Source organism: Leptodactylus fuscus, chromosome 2 (assembly GCF_031893055.1).
Source record: "Leptodactylus fuscus isolate aLepFus1 chromosome 2, aLepFus1.hap2, whole genome shotgun sequence".
Taxonomy (NCBI): domain Eukaryota; kingdom Metazoa; phylum Chordata; class Amphibia; order Anura; family Leptodactylidae; genus Leptodactylus; species Leptodactylus fuscus.
This window is the reverse complement of record NC_134266.1, coordinates 110,456,668-110,483,677: the sequence shown is the minus strand read 5'-3', so window position 1 is coordinate 110,483,677 and position 27,010 is coordinate 110,456,668. Positions and strand designations below refer to the sequence as shown.

General features: G+C 42.9%; 1 protein-coding gene across 2 annotated transcripts; it reads right to left on the bottom strand.

The window, feature by feature from the left end:
- Positions 1–4,733: 4,733 nt before the first annotated feature.
- On the bottom strand, positions 4,734–26,331 carry SHISA4 (shisa family member 4). Of its 2 annotated transcripts, none has more exons than XM_075264366.1 (5): positions 26,217–26,330; positions 21,710–21,881; positions 16,139–16,272; positions 10,776–11,087; positions 4,734–5,921 (listed from the first exon to the last, which is right to left on the bottom strand). In XM_075264366.1, the coding sequence occupies exons 1-5, from the start codon at positions 26,272–26,274 to the stop codon at positions 5,887–5,889; spliced, it is 711 nt and encodes a 236-aa protein (XP_075120467.1). In that variant the 5' UTR covers positions 26,275–26,330; the 3' UTR covers positions 4,734–5,886. The 2 variants fall into 2 exon arrangements, with proteins under 2 accessions (XP_075120467.1, XP_075120469.1); XM_075264368.1 differs by lacking the exon at positions 4,734–5,921 and adding an exon at positions 5,928–6,345 and having other exon boundaries at positions 26,217–26,331.
- Between the last annotated feature and the right edge of the window lie 679 nt (positions 26,332–27,010).

Genomic DNA, 27,010 nt, shown 5'->3' with positions numbered 1-27,010 from the left:
ACTTGAGTCAAGCAAAAAAAAAAAATATATATTTTTTCTTTTTTTGGGGGGGGGGGGGGGAGGGTGTCTTTGACCAGCCACAGTAGTAATGTATAGAGTCTCCCATAAAATAGTGGGAAAAAAAAGTTTAAAAAAATATATAATAAAAAAATTAAATAAATAAAAGTTCTTATTCCTTCCTTTCCCTAGAATACATTTAAAAGTAGAAAATTATTGTGAAACACATACACAATAGGTATCCCTGTGTCTGAAAGTGCCCGGGTCTACTGAATATAGGATATCTGCAGTGCTCCTGTTCCATCGGGAAAGGGTTAATAGGAGCAGATACCCTATATTCAGCAAGTAAAGCAAGTAAGTATTAGCAAGTAAGTATTAGCAAGTAAAATGGCTAATGGCCCTCAATTACTCACTGTTACCAGGCGTGCAGCCAATACTTAACCTTCTATAGTGATGGCTGGGAATTGGGGTGACCTATGGTGGGTGAAAAATAAGTGGAAAATCCCCTCTTACTAAAGAGGAGTGGGATGAAGCTCTGGAGTCACATATGTAGACTGATGTCTGATGTCCTCAGTAGTGAAAAACAAGCTTATACAACTCTACATATTTCAATATTGTCTCACCCCAGTCAGGCTACTTAAAATGGGAATAATTTCTTCCTCTCAATGTCATCTATGCCAAACTCCAGATGCTGATTTTGTGCATTTAATGTGGTCATGTGGTTTTGTTCAGTATTTTCTGTTGGAGATCACTGATTTCCTTGCTTTGGTGGAGCCAATACAGATGCTACTAATGCCTGAAGTTGTTTATTGGTCCTCTTTGACAAGTTGAGGTGGCAACCCTATAATCATATCGTTCTTCATGAAACCCTATTCATTGAATGTAAGGCCACTGCTGTGAGATGGATGGACAGATGACCCCCTTCTACATCCCAATGGTGAAACATTGTCAATACTGTTGTTCTGTATGAACAGAAAGTATATAATAACAGAGGCTGCCCCCCAAAATTTCAATGCAGTCATCCCTCTTACTCTATGCACATTAAATGTGTACCACAGCTTATGCAATTCTGCTCTCAGAGTTGGAGCTATAATCCCCTCAATCTCTAGGTAAATCTTTCCAGTAAATGAGAACATGAATGAGAAATAAGGCTTCCACGTCTTTATTGATGGTAATGATCCAGCACATCATAACATTAACTAACACCATCTGAAATCAATGTATGTGTTCAATATGGTATCTCCCCTAGCATATGTAATGCTAACCATACCATAATTGCTTCAGTTACCAAGTGGTTAATTTGCTGCAGAGATATCCCAGGCAATGTATTCCACTTGTTCTTTATTTGTTACAAATGGCTGTACTGTATTGACAATTGTTTTAATATTTTATTCCTCAATAAAACAAGTTAAAAATAACAAAGTACACTTTTTTTTTAAAGAGGACCTTTCACCACTTTTGGGCACATGCAGTGTTATATACTGCTGGAAAGCTGACAGTGCGCTGAATTCAGCGCACTGTCGGCTTTCCCGATCTGTGCCCGGTGTACAGAGCTTACGGTGCCGATACCGTAGTGCTCTATGGTCAGAAGGGCGTTTCTGACCATTAGCCAGAGACGTCCTTATGCCTCGCGGCGCCTATCGCGCTGTACTGTGGAGCGGGGAGGAACACCACCTCCCTCTGCTCACACAGCTCGTCCATAGACGAGTATTATCAGGAGCGGGAGGGGGCGTTCCTCCCCGCTCCACAGCACAGCGCGATAGGCGCCGCGAGGCAGAAGGACGTCTCTGGCTAATGGTCAGAAACGCCCTTCTGACCATAGAGCACTACGGTACCGGCACCGTAAGCTCTGTACACCGGGCACAGATCGGGAAAGCCGACAGTGCGCTGAATTCAGCGCACTGTCAGCTTTCCAGCAGTATATAACACTGCATGTGCCCAAAAGTGGTGAAAGGTCCTCTTTAACCCCTTAGCGACCCTTGACGTAACTGTACGTCATGGGTCGCATGGGGATGTATGGAGCGAGCTCACACGCTGAGCTCGCTCCATACACGGCAGATGCCGGCTGTATAATACAGCCAGGACCTGCCACTAACAGCAGCGGTCGGTGCCCGAGCCGATCGCTGCTGTTAACCCTTTACACACTGCGGTCAAACGTGACCGCAGTGTGTAAACGGCGCCGGTGGCATGGGCGCCGCCATGTTTTGCCGATCGCCGCCCTCCTGAACGTCACAAGAGGGCGGTGATCGGTTGCTATGACAGCCGGAAGCCTATTGAAGGCTTCCAGGCTTGTCTCTGCACTAGATCTATTAGACGATGCCAGAGGCATCGTCTAATAGAAGTGCTGCGATTTTCCTATTCACTGCAATACTGCAATACTGTAGTATTGCAGTGAATAGTATGAGCGATCAGACCCCCTAGGTTTCAAGGTACCTAAGGGGTCTGATCATAAATGTAACAGAAGAAAAAAAAAAGTTTTTAAAAGTATTAAAAAAAATAAAAAAAATATAAAAGTTCAAATCACCCCCCTTTCCCTAGATCAGCTATAAAAGTAATTAAAGAACATTAAACATAAACATATTAGGTATCCCTCCGCTCCAAAATGCCTGAACTATTAGAATATTAAAACATTTATCCCGTACTGCGAACGGCGTAGCGGCAAAAAAAATAAAAACAGCCAAAAAGCGTTTTTTTCAACACTTTGCCTCCTATAAAAAATTGAATAAAAAGTGATCAAACCATCGGATCTTTCCCCAAATGGTATCAATAGAAACGTCATCTTGTCCCGCATAAAAAGACACCACAACCAGCTCCATACATGGAAATATGAAAAAGTTACAGGTGTTAGAACATGATGACACAAATTTTTTTTTCTATTTTGCAAAGTTTATCATTTTTTTAAAAGTATCAAAAAATTTCAAATACTATATAAATTTGGTATCACCGCGTTTGTACTGACACGTAGAACACAGGTAACATGTCATTTGTACCAAACAGTGAATGCTGTAAAAATTAAACCCATAAGAAAATGGCGCAAATGCATTTTTTCTCCAATTGCGCCTCATTCTGAATTTTTTTCCAGCTTCCCAGTACATTGCACAGCATATTGAATGGTGCCATTACAAAGTACAATTTGTCCCGCAAACAATAAGCTATCATGTGACTCTGTGAACTGAAAAATGAAAAAGTTATGGCTCTTGAAATGTGAGGAGGGAAAAACGAAAATGCGAAACCAAAAAATGGCCTGGTCCTTAAGGGGTTAAGCCAAAAACTCCTCAAACAACCCGCTGACTTTTCATTAAAAAAACAAAACAAAAACAAAGTATAAAAATATATACATAAAAATATACTCACAGCAGTTTTCTTTCTTCTCTCTTCTATAGAAACTAGAGGCCATTGACCTAATAGAAACTACAAGTTCTCAATCTCCAGTTTTTATTGTGGTGTGTGGGACCTGGAGAGGAACCAGAATTAATAAGAGATACCACTGAAAACAAGAACCAACTGGCAATTCAAATGAATTGTTCGGCAGTGTGAGTTAATATCACAGTTGGATCTCACCAGAATGATCTGCCTGTAGTCTGAAAATTACCTCAATGGTATTCTGTCAGATCAAAAATATGGGTTGTGTAGGGGCCTTTAATAGGAAAGAATGCAAAGATAATAATTATTTTTATGCATATGCAAATCCGGGGTAGATTTGGCTATAGACAGCTGTGACAAAGGCAGAGACTGAAGATGTCAACTGTGGGTAAAAGTACATTGTTGGGCAGTGAGTCCAGAGAAATGTACTTGCAAGCTGATTTGCATAGATTCTCTGCGTTGCTTAATTGGTGGTCACAAAGGTATATTTCTGCGCTTCTTTACTGCATTATTATTGTCTGACAAACTCCCTTTAATTTCAAGACACATGGCAGAAGAGCAGAACGGATTTAATGGCACAATTCACATTCAGTGACAAAACGTCCCAAAGAAGTTACTCACATTGTTGAAACTCTACTCCTTAAGAAGGATCATATAGGGGATAGGGATGTAATAAGAAGTTTTAATTTTCTCTGATGGTGTTTAAGAAATTCCAATTTTAAGGTGAGGTTACTAGGTATCATCTAGGGATATAGTGCCACAATCGAAAAATCACTATTTACAATTGGCCAATAATGGCGTAGAAGAGTAACATAGCAGCAGTTGCCAGAAATTGGACAGCCTCTTTAAAGCCAATGATAGAGCTGTGTAGTGGTCTTTAAGAACAACAAAAACATACCTTTGTCACCATAAAGCAAAGAAATAATGAAGAGATAACTTTTTAATAGATATGCTAATCAGTCTTAAAGTGAATTTGGGGTGGGCACATTACCAAATTTGGTACAGACGGCCATGACATAAGCAGAGGCTGAGAATGTCACTAACAGTTAGGGAGCGTTCACACTACCGTCATTGTCCGACAGGTAGTGTCCGCTCCTAGTGTCTGTTCAAAATCTCGCACGGACATTAGGAGCTGACACTAGCTGTGTCCGTGACACTTTTCATTCATTTAAATGGCGATCGGGTGCGTTCTTTTGCACTCCGTGCCCTTCCTTCACTGTCCGCATGTAAAGATGTCCGACTTCTCAAGCGGACAGCAAAACCCGACATGTAGGTTTTTTCTGTCCGCTTGAAAAGTCGGACATCTTTACAAACGGACAGTTAAGGACAGACACGGAGTGCAAAAGAACGCACCCAATCGCCATTTAAATGAATGAAAAGGGTCACGGACACAGCTAGTGTCCGCTCCTAATGTCCGTGCGAGATTTTGAACGGACACTAGGAGCGGACACTACCTATCGGACACTGACGGTAGTGTGAACGCCCCCTTAATGGGATTCTGTTTGGTGGTGGTTCCAGAAAACAGCAGAAGCCCTTAGAACTGTCTGTAAGCAAATCTTACATATTAGGCTTACTATTGAAGCACTTGTAGGCTGATTTACATACACTTACAAAGATGATTATCTCAGCATTGCTTCGTCGGTTCGAGGCCACAAAGGTAAGGTTCTGCTCCTAAGACACCATTATTATTTGGGCAACGTATTTTGGATCTGACAGATACCCTTTAATATTTACGAACAGTACATTGTGGTAACATAATGAAACTGTCTACAAGAACAACTCTTTCTGTTGTTCTGTAGCAACCAGTGACATAACAGCTTTAATTGTTCAAGAGTATAAGAAATAAAAGAGATTTTCTTTGATCTTAAAATGAGTTTTTTCTGCTTTTAGAACAGATGGACAACACAACGTTAATAAGCAACTAAGACACTTTGTTTACTGTGTCAGTAACTGCTGGCATTGATGAAATACCTACATAAAACCCACACAAATAAAAAATTGTTACATTTCAGATTTATAATAGCTCAATAATGAGGGACTGTAATATGCTGCAATACATGCATAATCGTATTCCTGGGGAACAATGCTTGCATTCACATGGGGCTCACGTGGCTGTGCTCATGAATGAACACAACCCATCATTTAAAAGCTAGTACATTTTATTTGTTACGAAATGCTGAGAATACCAACTGTAACATTTATGCTACATCATATATTAGTTTAATGGGCATCATTTTAGTCCACAAGACCAAATGTATGAAGTGAAATCTGTCACTATATTAATAAGTAAACAAAAGTAAGAATGAATTAAAATAATAACATATATATCCAAGCAAGTCAGTGGCATAAATAAGCAAAGTCTTCCAAGTGAAGGGATAGACAATGTAATTGCAGTGGTTATAGAGAAGGTCCGTGGTAAAAAACAAAACAAAAAAACCCACACAAAATAAACACAGGATGTCCAGAAATCAAGCGATAAAACGAGGACAGAAAAACAGTGGCATCCAGTTTTTCCCTTTTACATTGTTATACTCCAGGATGCATTGAGGTTGGAGGAGCAACTAAGGAAAAGGGAGAGAAGTTAGAATACTTTTAAGTAAAGAAGATTACATTCAAGTAAAATAAATATAACAATTACTAAACAAATGGGGTGTCTGTGTGCATCATGTATGCACTACATGGAGAAAAGTATTAGGATGCCTACACGACACCTATTGTTGCTTTTATTACATCAAATTGTAAATCTATAGGCTTTAATATGGAGTTGTTCTTCTTTCTTCAAGATTCTGGAGTGTGTCTGTAGCATTTTAGGCCATTAATCCAGAAGAACTTTTGTGAGGTCAGTGATGTTAAACCAGAGGATCTGGCTTACACTCTCTGTACTAGTTCATCCCGTCCGATGTGTTCAGGGCTATGTGCAGGCCAGTCAAGTTCTTCCACACCAAACTCCCCCAACCTTGCTTTGTACATAAGGACACAGTCATGCTGAAACAAAAATGGGCCTATAAATCAATGTTTCACAACTTTTTCAAGTGAAGTATCCCATAGTGATAAAAAGTCCCAAGAATGTATTCCAAAGTAGTGATGTCTAATATTTGACAGTTATGTAATGGCCCCCATGTGCGACATAATGGCCACTACAGTGCCCTCACATGTAACATAATGGCTCCCATAGTGCCCCCATATGTAGCATAATGTCCCCTACAGTGACCACATATAACAAAATGACTCCCACAACGCCCCCAGTTATAACATAATGGCTGTAACAGTGCCCACACAGCCAGTGATGTCTATATCACATACTGTACTGCATGCAGGTCCCCCTTGCTCAGGACATACGACTTCCTTACTTTAGAAGCGCACTGATGGTGGAGGTGCTCTTTGCAGTTTGTGACTCCTGAGGGGTGAGTGGTGAGCTGCATTCATCATTCACCACATTGCTCCTGGGGCACCAGTAACTGCAGTGAGCACCTCCATCACTACTGTCTCAGTTTGTCCTAGGCAGGGGGAACACATAATACCGTAACACGTAATACGTGGTTCTTATGCATACTGCATGATGAGAATGACTGCCCTAAACTGTTGGAATTATATAAATGTCCAAAATACCAACTGCCCATTAAGATTTCTCTTCACTAGAACTAAGGGGCCTAGGTCAACCCCTTAAGAACAACCCATAGCCAGAGGTCAAACTACTTTTTTCTAAATTTTTGAGGAGTGTTTTTAGCCAAGGAGGAGAATGAAGTTTGCAGTAATGCAAATATATGATATGTAGGCATAATAATGCGAAGGGTGGGTTCACAAAGACACTAGATGAGAGCAGTGGACATTAAAAGACAGATGCAGATATTGGTTGTCTATATGCATTCACCTCTATGTAAAACATGATGGGAGAAATCTTCTGTCGTGTTTTTTACATTATAGTCAATGAGAACAAACAGACTGAGAAGGCACCGTCTATGTCCGTCACTTTACTACCATTAAAGGGGTTGTCCAGAATTTTTGATTATTGCGGCAGGTAGCCAGGGAAGGTTAAAGATGAAAAAAAAAAAAAAAAAAACACACAAACACACACCCTCACCGGCCAAAGGAAAGGAATGAGTATGTTACCTGTGACATCCACGAGTGATGTCCCGTGTCCTTTCCTTAGGCCACTGAATGGCCACAGCGGTCATGTGCAAGGACCGCACAGCCTGGGACACCAGAGCACCAGCAACAGGACAGTATGTTTTTGGTTTTTTTTTCACCTTCCCTGGCCTCCTGTCATAATAATAAAATATCTTGGAAATCCCTGTAAGATCTATCGTTGTCATATTATGGATGATAATTTATTCATAAATCTCACCTGACTAAAGTACTTAATGTTGGATATTTATTAAGAATGGCTTATTTAATGCCTGTCTTCATATCCCTGCATTGGTGGAAGAGCCGCCTCATTTAGGACAAGGTGCATACCTCTTCATACAGTCATGGCCAAAAGTTTTGAGAATGATACAAATATTAATTTTTACAAAGTCTACTGCTCCAGTTTTTCTAATGGCAATTTGCATATACTCCAGAATGTTATAAAGAGTGATCAGCTTAACAGCAATTACTTGCAAAGTCAATATTTGCCTAGAAAATGAACTTTATCCCCCAAAACACATTTCAACATCATTGCAGCCCTGCCTTAAAAGGACCAGCTAACATCGTTTCAGTGATTGCTCCATTAACACAGGTGTGGGTGTTGATGAGGACAGGGCTGGAGATCAATCTGTCATGATTAAGTAAGAATGACACCACTGGACACTTTAAAAGGAGGCTGGTGCTTGGCATCATTGTTTCTCTTCTGTTAACCATGGTTATCTCTAAAGAAACACGGCAGTCATCATTGCACTGCACAAAAATGGCCTAACAGGGAGTATCACAGCTAGAAAGATTGCACCTCAGTCAACAATCTATCGCATCATCAAGAACTTCAAGGAGAGAGGTTCCATTGTTGGCAAAAAGGCTCCAAGGCGTCCAAGAAAGACCAGCAAGTGCCCGGACCGTCTCTTAAAAGTGTTTCAGCTGCGGGATCGGGCTACCAGCAGTGCAGAGCTTGCTGAGGAATGGCAGCAGGCAGGTGTGAGTGCATCTGCACGCACTGTGAGGCGGAGACTCTTGGAGCAAGGCCTGGTCTCAAGGAGGGCAGCAAAGAAGCCACTTCTCTCCAGAAAAAACATCAGGGACAGACTAATATTCTGCAAAAGGTACAGGGAGTGGACTGCTGAGGACTGGGTAAAGTCATTTTCTCTGATGAATCCCCTTTTCGATTGTTTGGGACATCTGGAAAACAGCTTATTCGGAGAAGACGAGGTGAGCACTACCACCAGTCTTGTCTCATGCCAACTGTAAAGCATCCTGAAACCATTCACGTGTGGGGTTGCTTCTCAGCCAAGGGAATCGGCTCTCTCACAGTCTTGCCTAAAAACACAGCCATGAATAAAGAATGGTACCAGAATGTCCTCCAAGATCAACTTCTCCCAACCGTCCAAGAGCAGTTTGGCGATCAACAATGCCTTTTCCAGCATGATGGAGCACCTTACCATAAAGCAAAGGTGATAACTAAATGGCTCAGGGAACAAAACATAGAGATTTTGGGTCCATGGCCCGGAAACGCCCCAGATCTTAATCCCATTGAGAACTTGTGGTCAATCATCAAGAGACGGGTGGACAAACAAAAACCTCCAAATTCTGACAAAATGCAAGCATTGATTGTGCAAGAATGGACTGCTATCAGTCAGGATTTGGTCCAGAAGTTGATTGAGAGCATGCCAGGGAGAATTGCAGAGGTCCTGAAGAAGAAGGGTCAACACTGCAAATATTGACTTGCTGCATTAACTCATTCTAACTGTCAATATAAGCTTTTGTTACTCATAATATGATTGAAATTATATTTCTGTATGTGATAAAAACATCTGACAAACACACATAAAAACCAGAGGGCAGCAGATCATGTGAAAATATAATATTTGTGTCATTCTCAAAACTTTTGGCCATGACTGTAGATGCAGCAACTCCTCCACTAAGATGTGCGTCTGTACTTCTAGCTGGTGTAGATTTCAGTGATCATTTGTTCTGGTAAACTAATGTGAATGATTAAGTGTAGCGCTATACCAGCACCACTTTTGCTTTCATGAAAGTAGCATAGCGCTGCCTCCATCTTCGTCTGGAACAGCCTCTCTCCAAGTCTTCTTCTGGCCCTGGCTTCAAACTTCTACACATGCACAGTCGGTTCTGCAATTGGGCCTCTGGCAGAGCCGACTGCACATGCCCAAGGCCATTTTAGTGGAGAGAGAGGCCGTTCCAGACGAAGATGGAGGCGGCATTGGAGATTTCTCTCGCAGCATTGGGGACGTCCCCAGTGCTGCAAGAGAACTCATTTGCATACCGAAGAAAACCAGGATTTCTACTGAATGGCGGCGCAGAGAAGACATCTAAAGGTAGGAGAAGAACAGCCCTTCTTAAAGGGGCTCTATCAGCAAAATCATGCTGATAGAGCCCCACATATGTGTGAATAGCCTTTAAAAAGGCTATTCAGGCACCGTAAATGTTATAATAAACTACCCCCCAGTTTTAAAATAAAACCCTAAAAAAGGGTGCACGCTGGGCGGGCATTCAGGGTGCGCCGTCTTCTTCATCCACGCCTCTTTTTCCTCCGATGTCCTCCGGTCCCGTCCTCCTCCATGCACGATGCGTAAGTAGATCACATTCTTTTTTAGGGTTTTATTTTAAAACTGGGGGGTAGTTTAATATAACATTTACGGTGCCTGAATAGCCTTTTTAAAGGCTATTCACGCATATGTGGGGCTCTATCAGCATGATTTTGCTGATAGAGCCCCTTTAAGGCTATTCCTACGTGTTTGTGAGAAAAAATAGCAATTTCATAATAGAATCCTTTAAACCCTGGTGGTCCGGGCCAGACGCAGTGCCAGTGGTAAGGAATAGGTTAACAGATACTGTTCCTTACCACTCGGCTGCAGCAGCATGCATATCTGTTCTCCTTACTTCAGAGAAGTAGGATTCATCACTTCGCAGAACACATTTCTACTGTTCCAGAGTCCAGAGGTGACATCTGTTTCACTACTCCATTCAACGCTTGGCATTGTGTTTGTAGATGTAAGGCTACATTCACAAGACTGTGTTTAGTGTGCAGGCATTGGAAGCAGGCCTGAACAGCTAATCTATGTGAGGGCTGGCTGTTGGCCCTCCATCTATCAGATATTTATGGCATAGCCTAAGAATTGGACACTATCTGAGGAGGTTGACTGTATGGCTAGGGACATCATTTTATACACCTGTGGGACTAAATGAAATACCTGATTTCAGTGTGTTCCCCAATACTTTTCTCCATATGGTATATACAGGTCTATATATATGTATGTGTCTCTTACCATTTGGATTGTACATAGGAGGTCCTGAAGGGTATGCTGGGTACTGGGCTGTTGGACCACTTGGTGGATACACAGGCACAGGTTCATATCCGGGGGGAGAAGGAGCAAACTTAGGGTCCATTGGGTATGGCATTTGTGGAGCATAAGGAGGCTGCATAGGGTACGAAGGCTGCATAGGATATGGAGGCTGCGTAGGATACGAGGGCTGCGTAGGATATGAGGGCTGCGTAGGATACGAGGGCTGTGTAGGATACGAGGGCTGCGTAGGATACGAGGGTTGCTGAGAAATTCCTGACATCTGGGTTTCTTGCACTATAAGAAAAAATGATTATTAACGTGCTGTTTATCTTTACATTATCAAAAATAATTTAGTACAAATGTGATCACAGTCCATGTTACTACACACCTCCACTAAAGCTGTGTAATGGAAATACTTCTACTACGTATACTTAATGACAAAAAAATATATAACGCCACGCCCATTGCTGCAAAATTCTGCCTGATTTGACACGGTTTCTTCTGGTTGCCTCATAAAGAGGCTTGCAGAGGCTACTTTTCAGTAGTGTAGTCTTGGTGAGAGATTGTTGGCTGCTAGATATGTCACACTGACTCTATGATATGACTCTAGATATGACTCTATGACACAATCAAAGACATATTGCCCAGTTGACAGTCTGAGATGGAGCACATCATTGGACCAAGAGAAACAGTGAGAGGATGCTGGAAACAATGGTTAAATGAGTGTATGTACACAGGCTCTAGATGGCTCAGACAGACCACCAGTAAATAGTATCATTTGATGTGCTGACAAGCAAAAGCAGCTCACACGGTTTCCTTGTCCACCATCCAAATACGTGGACGAGAAACCTGGATGGGCTTGAGCTACATTGTTTTTAACAGCAAATTCTGCTCCCGATCCTACGTCAGAGTGGTTCGAGTATGGCAGCCTCGTGGTGAGAGCTTCAATCCTGCCTTTGTCTTCTGCCCTAACTGCTGGTGTGAGGATCAGGGGAGCCTTGGTGTACGACAGTCAGTCACTCAGCAGTGAGGGACATCCTGCAGCCACATGTACTGCCTCTCATGGCAGGGATTCCAGCTGGCATTTTTCAGCAGGGTAATGATCACTAACATACAGCATGGGTTTCACAGTAATGTCTTGGAAGCCTAAGAGTGTGCAGGATCTAAAGGACCAGCTGCAACATCTGTGGGAAAATAAGAGGCAGTATACCATACAGAATCTGTATTCATTCATTCCAAGCATTTCTACTCTTGTATCTAGGCTAGAGCCTCCTTTCAATTTCACAGTTTTCCCTAATAAATGTATTATTTTGCTGTAATATTGTAATCACTTACATATATTGTCATTATATTCCCATATGTACAGATTCATAGAAAAAACTCCTTCTTGGTGCATTATATTTTCTTTTTGTCAATGAGGGTATAAAATAAGCTGAGAACGTCTTTGAATTACAGATAACATAATTCAATTCACTTATATGGGTATTCCAATCTTGGATACTTATAATACTGTACATCTACAAGATATGCAATACATTTCAAACTTCTAGGATCCGAATCTATCTTGAGAACAGGATCTTAATTGCTTCAATGGAATTTTTGAAAATAGTCGAGTAACTGCTGCTTGTCCCTGAGCTCTCCAATTAATAGTCAATCCCTGTGACATCCCTAGCAACTGTCTAAATGCAGAAGCAATGGCTTACGTATTAGGGTTAGTTCACACGTAAATAACGTGTGGCTTATTTTGGCACCGGAAAAAAAAGCTTTCTAGCTTTTTTTGACCTTGCCAAGCTTTTTTTGAACTTTTTTTTTGTAAAAACAGCTTCCAAAAAAAGCCAGGCTGTTTTCCCCTCTCATAAAGTGAATGGGCTGAAAAAACAGCTAGCGTTTTTTTCCATGCAGTTTTCGCCTCCCATTCACTTCGATTGCTTTCTTCAGGCAGAAAACGCGTGAAGAAAGGTCATGTCGCTTCTTTTTCTGCTAGCAGAAAAAAAAAGTTAGAAAAAAAAGCTAGCAGAAAAAAAAGCTAGCTGTTCACATAGGGCTCCATTGTAAAGGGGCTGATTTTGAAGCGAAATCCGCTGTCAAAATCAGCGTCTTTGTCCACATGTGAACTAGCCCTTAGGAAGCTTTTTTTTCTGGTGCCAAAATAAGCCACACGATATTTACGTGTGAACTAACCCTAAGGGTCAGTTCACACGTGAACTGCCCGCGCGGGTTTTGACATCGAGAGAGACGCAGTGAGCCGCGTCTCTCTCTTGTCAAAACCCGCCTGCCGCAACCATCGCGGTCGGGGCTTTCCCCTCCGCTGTCGGCTCAAATGAATGACCCGACATAGGAGGGAGCTGCCGGGGGGCGGAAGCCGCGCGGCTGAGCCCGCGCGGCTTCCGCCTTAAGATAGGGCAGGTCGTTTCTTTTCTCCGCTAGCAGCAGCCCGCCGCTAGCGGAAAAAAAAAGCACGGCGGTCTACATAGACCACCATTGTAAAGGGGCGGATTTTGAAGCGAAATCCGCTGTCAAAATCCGCCCCTTTGCCCACGTGTGAACTAGCCCTAAAGGGGCTGATATTGAGGCGAAATCCGCTGTCAAAATCAGCCTCTTTGCCCACGTGTGAACTAGCCCTAGGGCCATGATGGCGAACCTATGGCACGGGTGCCAGAGGTGGCACTCAGAGCCATCTCTGTTGGCACCCATCTGTGGAATAGATTAGACTGTATGGTGGCCACTGTGGAGCAGATTGTACTGTGTGGTGGCCACTGTGGAGCAGATTGTACTGTGTGGTGGCTACTGTGGAGCAGATTGTACTGTGTGGGGGCCACTGTGGAGCAGATTGTACTGTGTGGTGGCCACTGTGGAGCAGATTGTACTGAGTGGGGGTCACTATGGAGCAGATTGTACTGCGTGGTGGCCACTACGGAGCAGAATGTACTGTGTGGTGGCCACTGTGGAGCAGATTGTACTGTGTGGTGGCCACTGTGGAGCAGATTGTACTGTGTGGGGGCCACTGTGGAGCAGATTGTACTATGTGGTGGCCACTGTGGAGCAGATTGTACTGAGTGGGGGTCACTATGGAGCAGATTGTACTGCGTGGTGGCCACTACGGAGCAGAATGTACTGTGTGGTGGCCACTGTGGAGCAGATTGTACTGAGTGGGGGTCACTATGGAGCAGATTGTACTGTGTGGGGGCCATTATGGAGCAGATTGTACTGTGAGTGGGCCACTGTGAAGTAGATTGGACTGTGTGGGGGTCACTCTGGAGCAGATTGTACGGAGTGGGGGTCACTGTGGGGGCCCTTCACTATTTATATCACTCAGTATCTGTTTTATAGCAGACGTGTGATATTATTACAGGTCATAACAACATTGCACGGTCCTATAAAACAGATCTGTACAATGTAAATAGTGAACATTAATTGTTCAAAATTAGACCAAATGCAGTACAAAGTTGGTTGTATAATTGAAAGCTCTGTAAAGCCACATTCACACGACTGTATTTTGTGGCTCCGTAATTGTCCGCAGTTGTGGATCTGCACAGTATTAAGGTTAAATTGCCGTGTTGGCACTTTGTGATAATTTAGTGGGTTTTGGGTTGCAGATTGGGCACTCAGGCTCTAAAAGGTTCACCATCACTGCCCTAGGGTGACAGGAAACTGATTATTTCAAAGCTGTCTGTGCAACAGCCAATACTGCCCAAAAGAATGGGTTCAGGAGTGCACAGTACTATTAATTACCACACTTATGGCACATAGTCACAATAAGGCCATGTGCATGAGCTCTGACATTTTTAACCTTTCACCTTTTCACCTATTTCTAATTTGTCAACTATGTCTAATTTGTCAACTATCACTACCTTTCCTTTCTTTTCTCTTTAAAGTATTATTCCCATCTCAACCAGTCAAAAGTGACTTGATGTCCTAACCGGCAGGCTATTCTAAGCTGATTCTGAAAGTCACATTGTGGGAATCGCCCACTATTACGAAATGCTCTGAGACTGTGGACTGTAATAGTCATTGTGCTTTTCATCTTATCCTTTCATTTTTACTTTTAGTGTTGTCGTTTCAAATACCTTCTCATAGCTTTATGCAAATTCACAACAGTTTTTTTCTCAGGAATCAGTTAACATTACTTAAATAAAAAGTAACGGTGATGTTAAAGAAGACTTATCATGTCCTCCTGCACATGTGGTTTTATATACCGCTAGAAAGCCGACAGTGCGCTGAATTCAGTGCACTGTCGGCTTTCCCTTTATGTGCCCCCAGGCTAGAGATATCAGTGCCGTTAGCTTCGGCACCGATCTCTGCCCACTATCAGAAGGGCGTTCCTAACAGTCTGGCTAGAACTGTGAGGAACGCCTCTCCTGACAGTAGTCACCCATAGACGTTCCTCACAGCTCAGCATCATGGACGAGGGCTATGGACGAGTACTCCCAGGAAGGGCGTTCCTCACAGCCCAGCTAGCCTGTCAGGAAGCGGTTACCTTCAAACCCCATAGACTATAATTTGGTCTGTCGGTTTTCGGCCCAAAAAGAGAAAAAAATGCAGAGAGAAAGTGCCGCTTGCAGCGCTTTCCCTTTGCATTTTATAAGTGGAAAGGAGAACGGAATCCCCAAACGGAGTTCCAGCGCTGGTGTGAACCCAGCCCAAAATTTACATAAGACGGATTTTGTTTGGAGCTTGAATCTTTGAAAACTGCGGAAACACTGGCATTTTCCATATGGGTATAACAGGTGCAGAAAGTCCGCAGAGGTAAACTGTGCATAAAAAATGCAATGTGTTTTCGCCGTGTTTTTCTTCCGCAGCAGTTTTTTGCTGCATTTCACTACATAGGGCCTTAGCTTGAAAGGGTTTTTCCATGAAAGCAAGTTATCCTTTTCAGTTCAATAAAATCACTGGAGTTACGCTAGGTTCACACCTGCGTTCTCCTGTCCGTTCTGAGCTTTCCGTCTTCTGCATGCCAGAAGTCGGAAAGCTCAGACCGGGTCCGGCCGTGAGCGTTTTAGGCTCTCCGCCGCAAAACCGGATTTTTTTATCCGGACACAGAGTACTGCATGTCCGACTCTGTGTCCGGATTATAAAACCCGGTTTCGCGGCAGAGAGCCTAAAACGCTCACCGCCGCTCACGGCCGGACATCTCTCTCTCACCCATTCAAATGAATGGGTGAGAGAGACTCCTGCAGGTTTCCGTCTCCTGCCTCTGTTTTAGGCAGGAAACGGAAACCTGCAGTACGGACACCACAACGCAGATGTGAACGAGCCCTTAGTCAAGTGCTCTAGTTTAGCTATCTCCAGCATTCCAATTGATACAAGAATAAATCAAGCAGAAAACATTGACTGTTGAGACTCACCAACATACGGAGTTCCACTTCGATGGCGCCGCTGGTACAAATAGCAGCATGAACACATGAAGCAACAAATTAATGTAGCAATCACTACGAAGAAGAGGACGACGGCAAAGCTAATTCCTGCAATCGTCTTTGGGCTGCAGAAAAACAAAATCTAGTTAGTTTAGGATTTCTGAAACATATATATATATTTATCTGTATATGTGTATATACATGTGTACGGTGCAAAAGTCATAAGCAGGTGAGGATAAAATGACTGCAAGGTAAGAAAGCTCTGAATAATAGAGTGTTAACAGTTTATTTTTATCAATTAATAATATCAAGTAAACGAAAAAAAGAAATCTGAATTGAATCAATATTTGGTGTGACCTCTCTTTGCTTTCAAAACAACATCAATTCTTAGAGCTACACTAAATATAGTTTTAATTTCATTGTTTGTATGTTTGAGGTTATTGTCCTGCTGTCAATCAGACATCTCCTTGATGGTATTACATGATAGATTGGTATCTGCCGGCATTTCTGTGCACAAAGGACACCATTAATCTTGAACAAATCTCTAACTCCATTTGCTGAAATACAGCCCCAAACTTGCAAGCAGCATGCTTCACTGCCCACTATTATGCCACTCTCCAGACCTACATCGAGCAAACTGCCTTCTTCTACAACCAAATATTTAGCATTTTGACTCATCAGTTTTCATGCATATGTAGTTATGCTTGTTGCTTGGCTTTATTTGTGCTTTGAAGGTATGGCTTTTTAACTGCAATTATTTCATGATGACCTCTTATGGTTAGGCTTCCCTGAATAGAAAATGGGAGTACCTGTGCCCAACTGGTTTCTGTCAATTCTGAGCTGATGGCATCTTTTATATTATATTCTAAGTTAAAAGTGGAAAACACTTATCTTTTAGATAGTTTTCATAGATCTGTCCGATGACATGCTGAGATCTTAAACCCAAAGGCACATATTGGGTTTCATATTAGTGATGTTATGCCTTTACTGCTTTTCTTACATGTTCCTGACTAGAGATGAGCGAACACTGTTCGGATCAGCCGATCCGAACAGCACGTTCCCATAGAAATGAATGGAAGCACCTGTGACGCTGTCAGCGTCACAGGTGCTTCCATTCATTTCTATGGGAGCGTGCTGTTCGGATTGGCTGATCCTAACTGTTCGCTCATCTCTATTCCTGACCCTTATGTATTTCAGTTTTACCTTCAGTAACTAAAGGGATCCTATCATTAAAACGCAATTTTTTGTGACTAACTACATCTTCTTCTGGAAGAGGCCGTTCCAGAAGAAGATGAAGGCGTCGCTGGGGAGATCTGGTGCTGGTGCAGCTGGTGCTGTGAGAGAACTCATTTGCATACTGAAGAAAACCGGGATTTCTACCGAACGACGGCGTGGAGAATACATCTAAAGGTAGGAGAAGAATAAGGCTATTCCTACATGTTAGTCACAAAAAATTGCATTTTAATGATAGAATACCTTTAACCCCTTCCCGCCAAAGCCAGTTTTTGACTTCCTGACAGAGCTCAATTTTTCAAATCTGACGTGTCACTTTACGCCGTAATAACTTTGGAACACTTTAACACACTAAAGTAATTTTGATACTGTTTTTGTGACATTTTCTACTTCATCTTAGTGGTAAATTTTGGTTGATATGTTTTGTGTTTAATTATGAAAAATAGGAAATTTGGTGAAAATTTTGAAAAGTGTGCATTTTATAAAGTTTGAAATTAGAAAATTAGATCATAAATATAGTGTTGTACATTGGGTGCGGTAGTACCATCAAACTATATTGGACAAATTGGTTAACTTCTAACTAGATCATAAATATAAATCTAGCAGATCTCTGCTTTATTTCGGCATCAAACTTTAGTAAAACATTTATTTTTTATGGACATTATAAGGTTTACAAGTAAAACAACAATATTCAAAATTTACAAGAAATTTCCAAAACCCATTTTTTAAGGGACTAATCCAGTTATGAAGGGGTTTTGAAAGCCACCTGTATTAGAAACCCCCATAAATCACCCCATTTTCAAAACTGCACCCCTTAAATAAGCCAAAACAACATATACCAAGTATTTCAAGCCTATAAGTTTTTAACAGGAATTAAGACAAAATAGAGGTGAAATTTACATGTTTCATTTTCTCTTACTAATATTTTCGTTTAGCCCTAGAATTTACACTTTCACAAAAGGTTAAAGGAGAAAACGCATCCCACAATTTATTACGCAAGTTCTACCAACTACCATAGTGCCCCATGGGACAGAAGGGAATAAGCGCTGCTTTCAAAGCGTAGATTTAGATCGTTTGGTTTTGGACACCATGTTTGCAGAGTCCTTGAGGTGCAAATAAATTGGAATCCGCCAGAAAGTGACCCCATTTTGAAAACTGCACCCCTCAAAGAATTTATCAAGTGGTGTAGTGAGCATTAGTATCCCAGAAATGAATATGTAAGTTGTACAGAGTAAATTGAGTACACCAAATCCCATGGTATTTTCCCACTAGCTCCAATGACACTGACGGGTAAGGGCTAGTTCACACGGGGGCAAAGGGGCGGATTTTGACAGCGGATTTCGCTTCAAAATCCGCCCCTTTACAATGGTGGTCTATGTAGACCGCTGGGCTTTTTTTTTCCACTAGCGGCGGGCTGCTGCTAGCGGAGAAAAGAAGCGACCTGCCCTATCTTCAGGCGGAAGCCGCGCGGGCTCAGCTGCGCGGCTTCCGCCCCCGGCAGCTCCCTCCTATGTCGGCTCATTCATTTGAGCCGACAGCGGAGGGGAAAGCCGCGACCGCGATGGTCGCGGCAGGCGGGTTTTGACAAGAGAGAGACGCGGCTCACCGCGTCTCTCTCGGTGTCAAAACCCGCGCGGGCAGTTCACGTGTGAACTGACCCTAAAGGGGGCAGCACTGGTGTATTCTCTCTCATCAGCTGTAAATCTGGGGTGTCCCCTTATATACACTGATATACTGGAAGTGATGGATCGACCCGAGGTCACTAATCAGACCCAAGGCTGCCTATTATGAATACCAGCATCCCCTGATGCCAGGAGGGGGCCGATTCGGGACCCCAAGACATACCGAAACCCCTGAGATGCTGTGGTTATGTTTGACCGCGGCATCTCAGGGGTTAACACTCGCAATCGGTTTCTGTGTGCGCACCATGCAGCTGCCATAGTTCTATGGCGGTTTGCGTGAAGTCCTTCCAAGCAGCGCAGTACTATTGCGGCTGATGTCGGGGAGGGGTTAAACCTTAAGGAGTGTGAATGATCATACTATACACTGCAATACATTAGTAAAAATCATTGACTTCTATTACACATTGATCACAGATGATAGTAGCAGGTGCTGACTGTATTATACAGCCGGCATCCAGCGTATATGGGCAGGACACAGCTCCTGAGCCCGAGCCTAAACCTGGACTTGAATAAAAGGGAAAAATATTGCTCAAGATACTATTATATTATATAATGATATTTCTTGCTCATTGAGCACCTTCCCCATCAGAGAAAGATAACAAGGGATGGGCTTATATGATCTATGGAAAGTGTAATCTATTGGTCAGCGGGGAATGGGAATGTGAGGGTTGTGATTGTTTAAAGCCGCACAATGCTAAACCCTAATTATTAATGTCCAGGAAACCCCCCCAGCTCAGATGGTGAATGGCCCAGTGGGAGGCCCTGGTTCAAAGGAACTGGCCAGAATGTACCCACTGAGGTAACTAAGGTTTCAGCAAATAATGTACAAGGAAGAGGAAAGTAATATAGAAATGAATATTTAACTTTAATTATTTTCTAAATTGAATTTGATTTATATTTCTGTATTAGAATAGTAACTTGATTTGCGTTCATATGTCTTCTGATACTGCTACTTTATGATATTCTGTAATAGTTCTGCTTCTGATTTTCTACGTAAAATTAGATATACTGTACTGGTTAGACTATGATTAAGATAATTCATTTCTGCAAATCTGAACTTGCGGTTTAAAATACAAGCAAGGCGACCACTGTACACATGGAAAATACTGAGATATACTGAGGACCCGGCTTCACACGGGTATATTTCATTTTTTTGTTCATGTAGTGGCCTCATAACCATTGCCCAGTTTTGCACTGGTGTACACTGGCGTCATGTGATCATGTGTATCTCAGTTTGCATATCAGTGAAAAACCTGCAATCATTTGTTATAGATACCTGAGGTAAAGCTGTGTGAATGTGATCTTGTGTAACAGTGTCATCTACAGCACCCTGCCCCTTTAAAGCTGACCAACAGCAGTGAAGAAAAATGGCTTTACCTAGAGTAAAGCTCTGATGTGTGATACTGTGTGCTGAGCTGTTGTGTCTAATCCTCCACCATGTGATACTGTGTGGTGAACTGTGTATCTAATCCTCTGACGTGTGATACTGTGTGCTGAGATGTGTATCTAATCCTCTGACGTGTGATACTGTGTGCTGAGCTGTGTATCTAATCCTCTGATTCATGTATCTCAGTTTGGATATCAGTGGTTGGATATCAGTGTTGGATACACCTGGAGTAATGCCGTGTGCTTGTGGAGTGACCGTGTGTTTGGCAGTTGGAATATGAGTGAAAGACTCACAGGTTTGTATTCGCTAATGTAGGTCATTGTTTTTGGGAATACTGTATCTCAGGAAGGGTACGTCCTTGAGGCCCAGTCTAAAACCTGCCCGGACACCTAATGTATCTGTGTGTCAAATTTGGTGAAGATTGGTCCAGTCTATCGGTAGTACATACAGGACAGACAGAAACTCATTTTAAATAAGATATGTAAATATATATATGTCTGCAACCTCATCAGGAGCATGCCCAGGCGTTGTAGGGAGGTCATACAGGCACATGGAGGCCACACACATGACTCAGCCTCATTTTGACATGTTTTAAGGACATAACATCAACGTTGGATCAGCCTGTAGTGTGTTTTTCCACTTTAATTTTGGGGGTGACTCCAAATCCAGGCCTCCATTGGTTAATAAATGTGATTTCCATTGATGATTTTTGTGTGATTTTGCTGTCATCACATTCACCTTTGTACAGAACAAAGTATTCAATGAGAATAGTTCATTCATTCAGATCTAGGATGTGTTATTTGAGTCTTCTCTTAATTTTTTTTTGAGCAGTGCATATACTGTACAGTGTATATACACACACACACGCATAGTATATATACAGTATATATATATATATATATAATGTATCTATCTACCTACCTACCTACATAGGCCTGAAACATTCTATAGTCCATGTATATAAGTTACAAATGTGATTGGTTGATCAAATGCCACAATTGAAAGAGTCAAGGCTTCAGCATTTTGATAAATAATTGGTTATCAAGGAATGAAATTCTGAAACAGTATCTCCATTATGCCAGAGTGTTGCTTTCTTCCTGTCCAGCCAGTGACCCTCACTAGGCCAGAGGTACTATCCAGAATATCAATCCCATAGGCAAAGCAATGAAGTCCCTAAGATTTCGCAGCAACATATTTCTAGACTTAACTTTATAAAAGTGTGTTAACATGTATAATAACTTGCAAACTTAGAACAGGCACCTTATAAAAAAACAGGTCTTTTGCATCCTCTCCGTTATTAATTTACTAGGGTCAATACAGCAAAATCTTTGGTCACAGCTACCGCAGCAAAAGGTACCATATTTACAATCAAACTTAGGATGCCAAAAACCTCCAGGATCATGGTAACCAATACAGTCTTCATCCCCCAGTGCTAAAAAAGAAAACAGAAACTGCATTAGTTTTAATGTAATTTTCTTATGATCACAAAATGTACAGTGGCATGCCAAAGTTTGGTCAACCCTGGTCAAAATGACTGTTATTGTGAACAGTTAAGCAAGTTGAAGATGATATGATCTTTAAAAGGCATAATATTAGAGATTAAACTCACTTGTCTATAATTTTAAGCAATATTAGTGTATTATTACGTTTGCCTAGCAGTTACCTGCGACTTCGTCTGTGGCTTGGCGGTGGCGCCGAGCCGATTATATTTCTTGTCCCCCTATCTGCACCCCCAGTATCTTGTCCCCCCCATCTCTGCCCCCAGGATCTTGTCCCCCCCCATCTGTGCCTCCAGCTTCATGTCCCCTCCATCTCTGCTCCCAGTTTGTTCTCCCCCCATCTCTGCCCCCAGCTTCAAGTCCTTCCTTCTCTGCCCCCAGTCCACTTCATCTGGCTCCAGTTTCTTCCCCCCCCCCATCTCTGCCCCCCAGTCTCATGTCCCCCCCTCTCCGGCCCCCAGTTTCTTCCCTCCCCCATCTCTGCCCCCAGTCTCATGTCCCCCCCCCCATCTCTGCCCCCGGTTTCTTGTCCTCCCCAATCTCTGCTCTCAGTTTGTACTCCCTCCATCTCTGCCCCCAGCTTCATGTCTCCCCTTCTCTTCCCCCAGTTTCTTTCAACCCCCCTTTCTTTCACCCCCAGATAGCAAAGTGTTTCCAAGTTGCCCTTTCCTCAGTTCGAAATGTAATTAAGAAATAGGAACAGTGGAGGTCAAGGTAAAGTCTGGAAGAGACAGTTGCTTGTAGGATTGCAAGAGAAACAAATCAGAAACCCCCACCCCACCCCCTTACTGCAAAAGACCTTCAGGAAGATTTAGCAGACTCTGGTGTTGTGGTACATTGTTCTACTGTTTAGCAATACCTGCACAAATATGGCCTTCATGGTAGTCATCAGAAGAAAACCTCTCCTGTGTCATCACCATAAAATTCAGTTTCAGAAGTTTGCAAAAATTTTTTTAAACAAGCCTGATACATTTTGGACCGTCCTGTGAACCGATGAGATTAAAATAGAACTCTTTGGCCACAATGATCAAAGGTACAGTACAGACCAAAAGTTTGGAGACACCTTCTCATTCAAAGAGTTTTCTGTATTTTCGTGACTATGAAAATTGTAGATTCACACTGAAGGCATCAAAACTATGAATTAACACATGTGGAATTATATACTTAACAAAAAAGTTGAAACAACTGAAAATCTGTCTTATATTTTAGGTTCTTCAAAGTAGCCACCTTTTGCTTTGATCACTGCTTTGCACACTCTTGGCAGAGCTTCAAGAGGTAGTCACCTGAAATGGTCTTTCAACAGTCTTGAAGGAGTTCCCAGAGATGCTTAGCACTTGTTGGCCCTTTTGCCTTCACTCTGCGGTCCAGCTCACCCCAAACCATCTTGATTGGGTTCAGTTCTGGTGACTGTGGAGGCCAGGTCATCTGGTGTAGCACCCCATCACTCTCCTTCTTGGTCAAATAGCCCTTACACAGCCTGGAGGTGTGTTTGGGGTCATTGTCCTGTTGAAAAATAAATGATGGTCCGACTAAACGCAAACCGGATGGAATAGCATGCCGCTGCAAGATGCTGTGGTAGCCATGCTGGTTCAATATGCCTTAAATTTTGAATAAATCCCCAACAGTGTCAAAGCAAAGCACCCCCACACCATCACACCTCCTCCTCCATGCTTCACGGTGGGAACCAGGCATGTAGAGTCCATCCGTTCACCTTTTCTGCGTCACACAAAGACACGGTGGTTGGAACCAAAGATCTCACATTTGGACTCATCAGACCAAAGCACAGATTTCCACTGGTCTAATGTCCATTCCTTGTGTTCTTTAGCCCAAACAAGTCTCTTCTGCTTGTTGCCTGTCCTTAGCAGTGGTTTTCTAGCAGCTATTTTACCATGAAGGCCTGCTGCACAAAGTCTCCTCTTAACAGTTGTTGTAGAGATGTGTTTGCTGCTAGAACTCTGTGTGGCATTGACCTGGTCTCTAATCTGAGCTGCTGCTAACCTGCGATTTCTGAGGCTGGTGACTCAGATGAATTTATCCTCCGCAGCAGAGGTGACTCTTGGTCTTCCTTTCCTGGGGCGGTTCTCATGGGAGCCAGTTTCTTTGTAGCGCTTGATGGTTTTTGCAACTGCACTTGGGGACACTTTCAAAGTTTTCCCAATTTTTCGGACTGACTGACCTTCATTTCTTAAAGTAATGATGGCCACTCGTTTTTCTTTACTTAGCTGCTTTTTTCTTGCCATAATACAAATTCTAATAGTCTATTCAGTAGGACTATCAGCTGTGTATCCACCTGACTTCTGCACAACGCAACTGATGGTCCCAACCCCATTTATAAGGCAAGAAATCCCACCTATTAAACCTGACAGGGCACATCTGTGAAGTGAAAACCATTTCAGGTGACTACTTCTTGAAGCTCATCAAGAGAATGCCAAGAGTGTGCAAAGCAGGAATCAAAGCAAAAGGTGGCTACTTTGAAGAACCTAGAATATAAGACATATTTTCAGTTGTTTCACACTTTTTTGTTACTTATATAATTCCACATTTGTTAATTCATAGTTTTGAAGCCTTCAGTGTGAATCTACAATTGTCATAGTCATGAAAATACAGAAAACTCTTTGAATGAGAAGGTGTGTCCAAACTTTTGGTCTGTACTGTATGTTTGGGAAAAAAAAGGGCACCGAATTTCATGAGAAATACATCTCTCCAACCATTAAGCATGGGGAGGATCAACCATACATTTGGATTGTGTTGCGGCCAGTGGCATGGGGAACATTTCATGGGTAGAGGGAAGAATAGATTCAATAAAATTTCAGCGAATTCTTGAAGCAAACATAACACCCTCTGTAAAAAAAAAAAAAGCTGAAATTAAAAAGAGGATGGCTTCTACAAATGGATAATGGCCCTAAACATATATCAAAGTCCACCATAGACTACCTAAAAAGGTGCAAGCTGAAGGTTTTAGCATGGCCCCTGATCAACTTCATTGAAAATGTCATCTTTAATGCTATGCCTATTGAAGATCATTTTGACCAAACTTTTGCACGCTACTGTATATAAACAAAACATGATCAGGTAACTATTGTTGTATTTTGTGACTCATATCTTTTGTTATTCTTTTTTCGTCTAGGTAGCTTGACAATAGCCGAGTTAAATTTTTCAATAACATTTTGGGATACAAAAGGGCTAGTTCACACAGAGTTTTTTGGCAGCGGATTTTGACGCGGAATTCGCCACAAAATCTGCCTGCCAAAACGGCTCCCATTAACTTCAATGGGAGTCGCTCACTCTTTTTTTTCCACTTGCGCCCCTGTGTCAGTCCTCCGGGTTTCCGTCCTAATCCCTAGAGAAACTGCGTAGGGTACGGCTTCTTGGCGGTCAGTTTTAAAAACCCATTAATTTGAATGGGTTTAAAAGCAAACCTCCGGTGTCCGTATGCGGCCTCTCTGCTGGGAAACCATTTTTTTTTTTGGCCAGACACAGAGTCCTGCATGTCTGACTTTGTGTCCAACCAAAAAAAAAACAGTTTCCCAGCAGAGAGGCTGCATACGGACACCGGAGGTTTGCTTTTAAACCCATTCAAATGAATGGGTTTTTAAAACTGACCGCCGAGAAGCCGTCCCCTACGCAGTTTCTCTGGGGAATAGGACGGAAACCCGGCAGAATGACGCAAGTGTGAACGCCCCCTTAGTGATATAGATTGTTCCATGCGGTGCGATCATGGGGACAAGTGCTGACACTTTCTCTGTGCACATCTGCGCTAAGGAACAAAACAATAAAAAGGCTGCAAGCTCCGTCATGTGAAAGAGGGCAGCGCCACTTCCTGCAGCCCTGTCATTGTACCGAATGTGTGGTTTTATTTTGTGTTATATTTTCATGGACCTGCAATGGAGGCTTGTCACAAATCAATAATGCAGATGTGAACATAGATGGAAGTGGCTCTAGCCAGACAGAGATGCGTTTCTGCTTCTCTTCAAACTGTATTCAGACTGTTCCTTAGCTGAGGTTAAGGTCTGTTTATCATCAGATCCCGCCCCAGAAAAGGATGTGAACACTGCTCTAAGTCACAGGCTGTAGGAGCCTCACACGCCATCATGACGTCGCATTTCTTCTCAGTCACTAATGTATTGTTTCGTCATTAGCGCATGCTACACATGGATGCGATTACGCAGGAGTGTTTAGTATGTTCACACTATTCCCGTGTTAGCGCCGACATAACGTCCATACATAAAGTAACTCCCCCTCCCCCTATATTTAGGGTAGAAGCTCACCGGTGGCTGACAAGACACAAAGTACAATCCAGGCGGCTCCTAGGAGCGGCGCTGCCATCTTCGGTAACTGCTAGTCCTGGAGACCAGACAGGAGACGCCTGTGGAGGCTTTGATGACGTATGGAGTCACTTTGGTTTCAGCTGTCACGTGACTGCTCTGCGATCCCGTCCTCTTCTGAGCAGTGTGGTAGACTGTCTTGTGTGGATGAGGGGCACAGCCTGGACACTTGGCCCTCAGGTAGAGGGATTTACTTGTGTGGTAGACTGTCTTGTGTGGATGAGGGGCACAGCCTGGACACTTGGCCCCCAGGAGAGGGATTTACTTGTGTGGTAGACTGTCTTGTGTGGATGAGGGGCACAGCCTGGACACTTGGCCCTCAGGTAGAGGGATTTACTTGTGTGGTAGACTGTCTTGTGTGGATGAGGGGCACAGCCTGGACACTTGGCCCCCAGGAGAGGGATTTACTTGTGTGGTAGACTGTCTTGTGTGGATGAGGGGCACAGCCTGGACACTTGGCCCTCAGGTAGAGGGATTTACTTGTGTGGTAGACTGTCTTGTGTGGATGAGGGGCACAGCCTGGACACTTGGCCCCCAGGAGAGGGATTTACTTGTGTGGTAGACTGTCTTGTGTGGATGAGGGGCACAGCCTGGACACTTGGCCCTCAGGTAGAGGGATTTACTTAAATGATAAGTGCCCAATAGCTGTGAGGCCCCCCACTCATCGTGAGACTATGGTCACCCTCCATTTGAATGGAGAGATGGTCATACGTTAGAACTGCTACTGCATTCAGCCC

Bases quoted from the DNA above. Each gene is read 5' to 3' on its own strand.
- SHISA4 (XM_075264366.1), bottom strand. From the start codon at position 26,274: ATGGCAGCGCCGCTCCTAGGAGCCGCCTGGATTGTACTTTGTGTCTTG. The intron at 21,882-26,216 runs GTGAGCTTCTAC...TTTCTTTTTTAG, and splicing joins TTGTGTCTTGTCAGCCACCG to CACTGGGGGATGAAGACTGT. The intron at 5,922-10,775 runs GTAAGAGACACA...CCTTTTCCTTAG, and splicing joins TCCTATGTACAATCCAAATG to TTGCTCCTCCAACCTCAATG.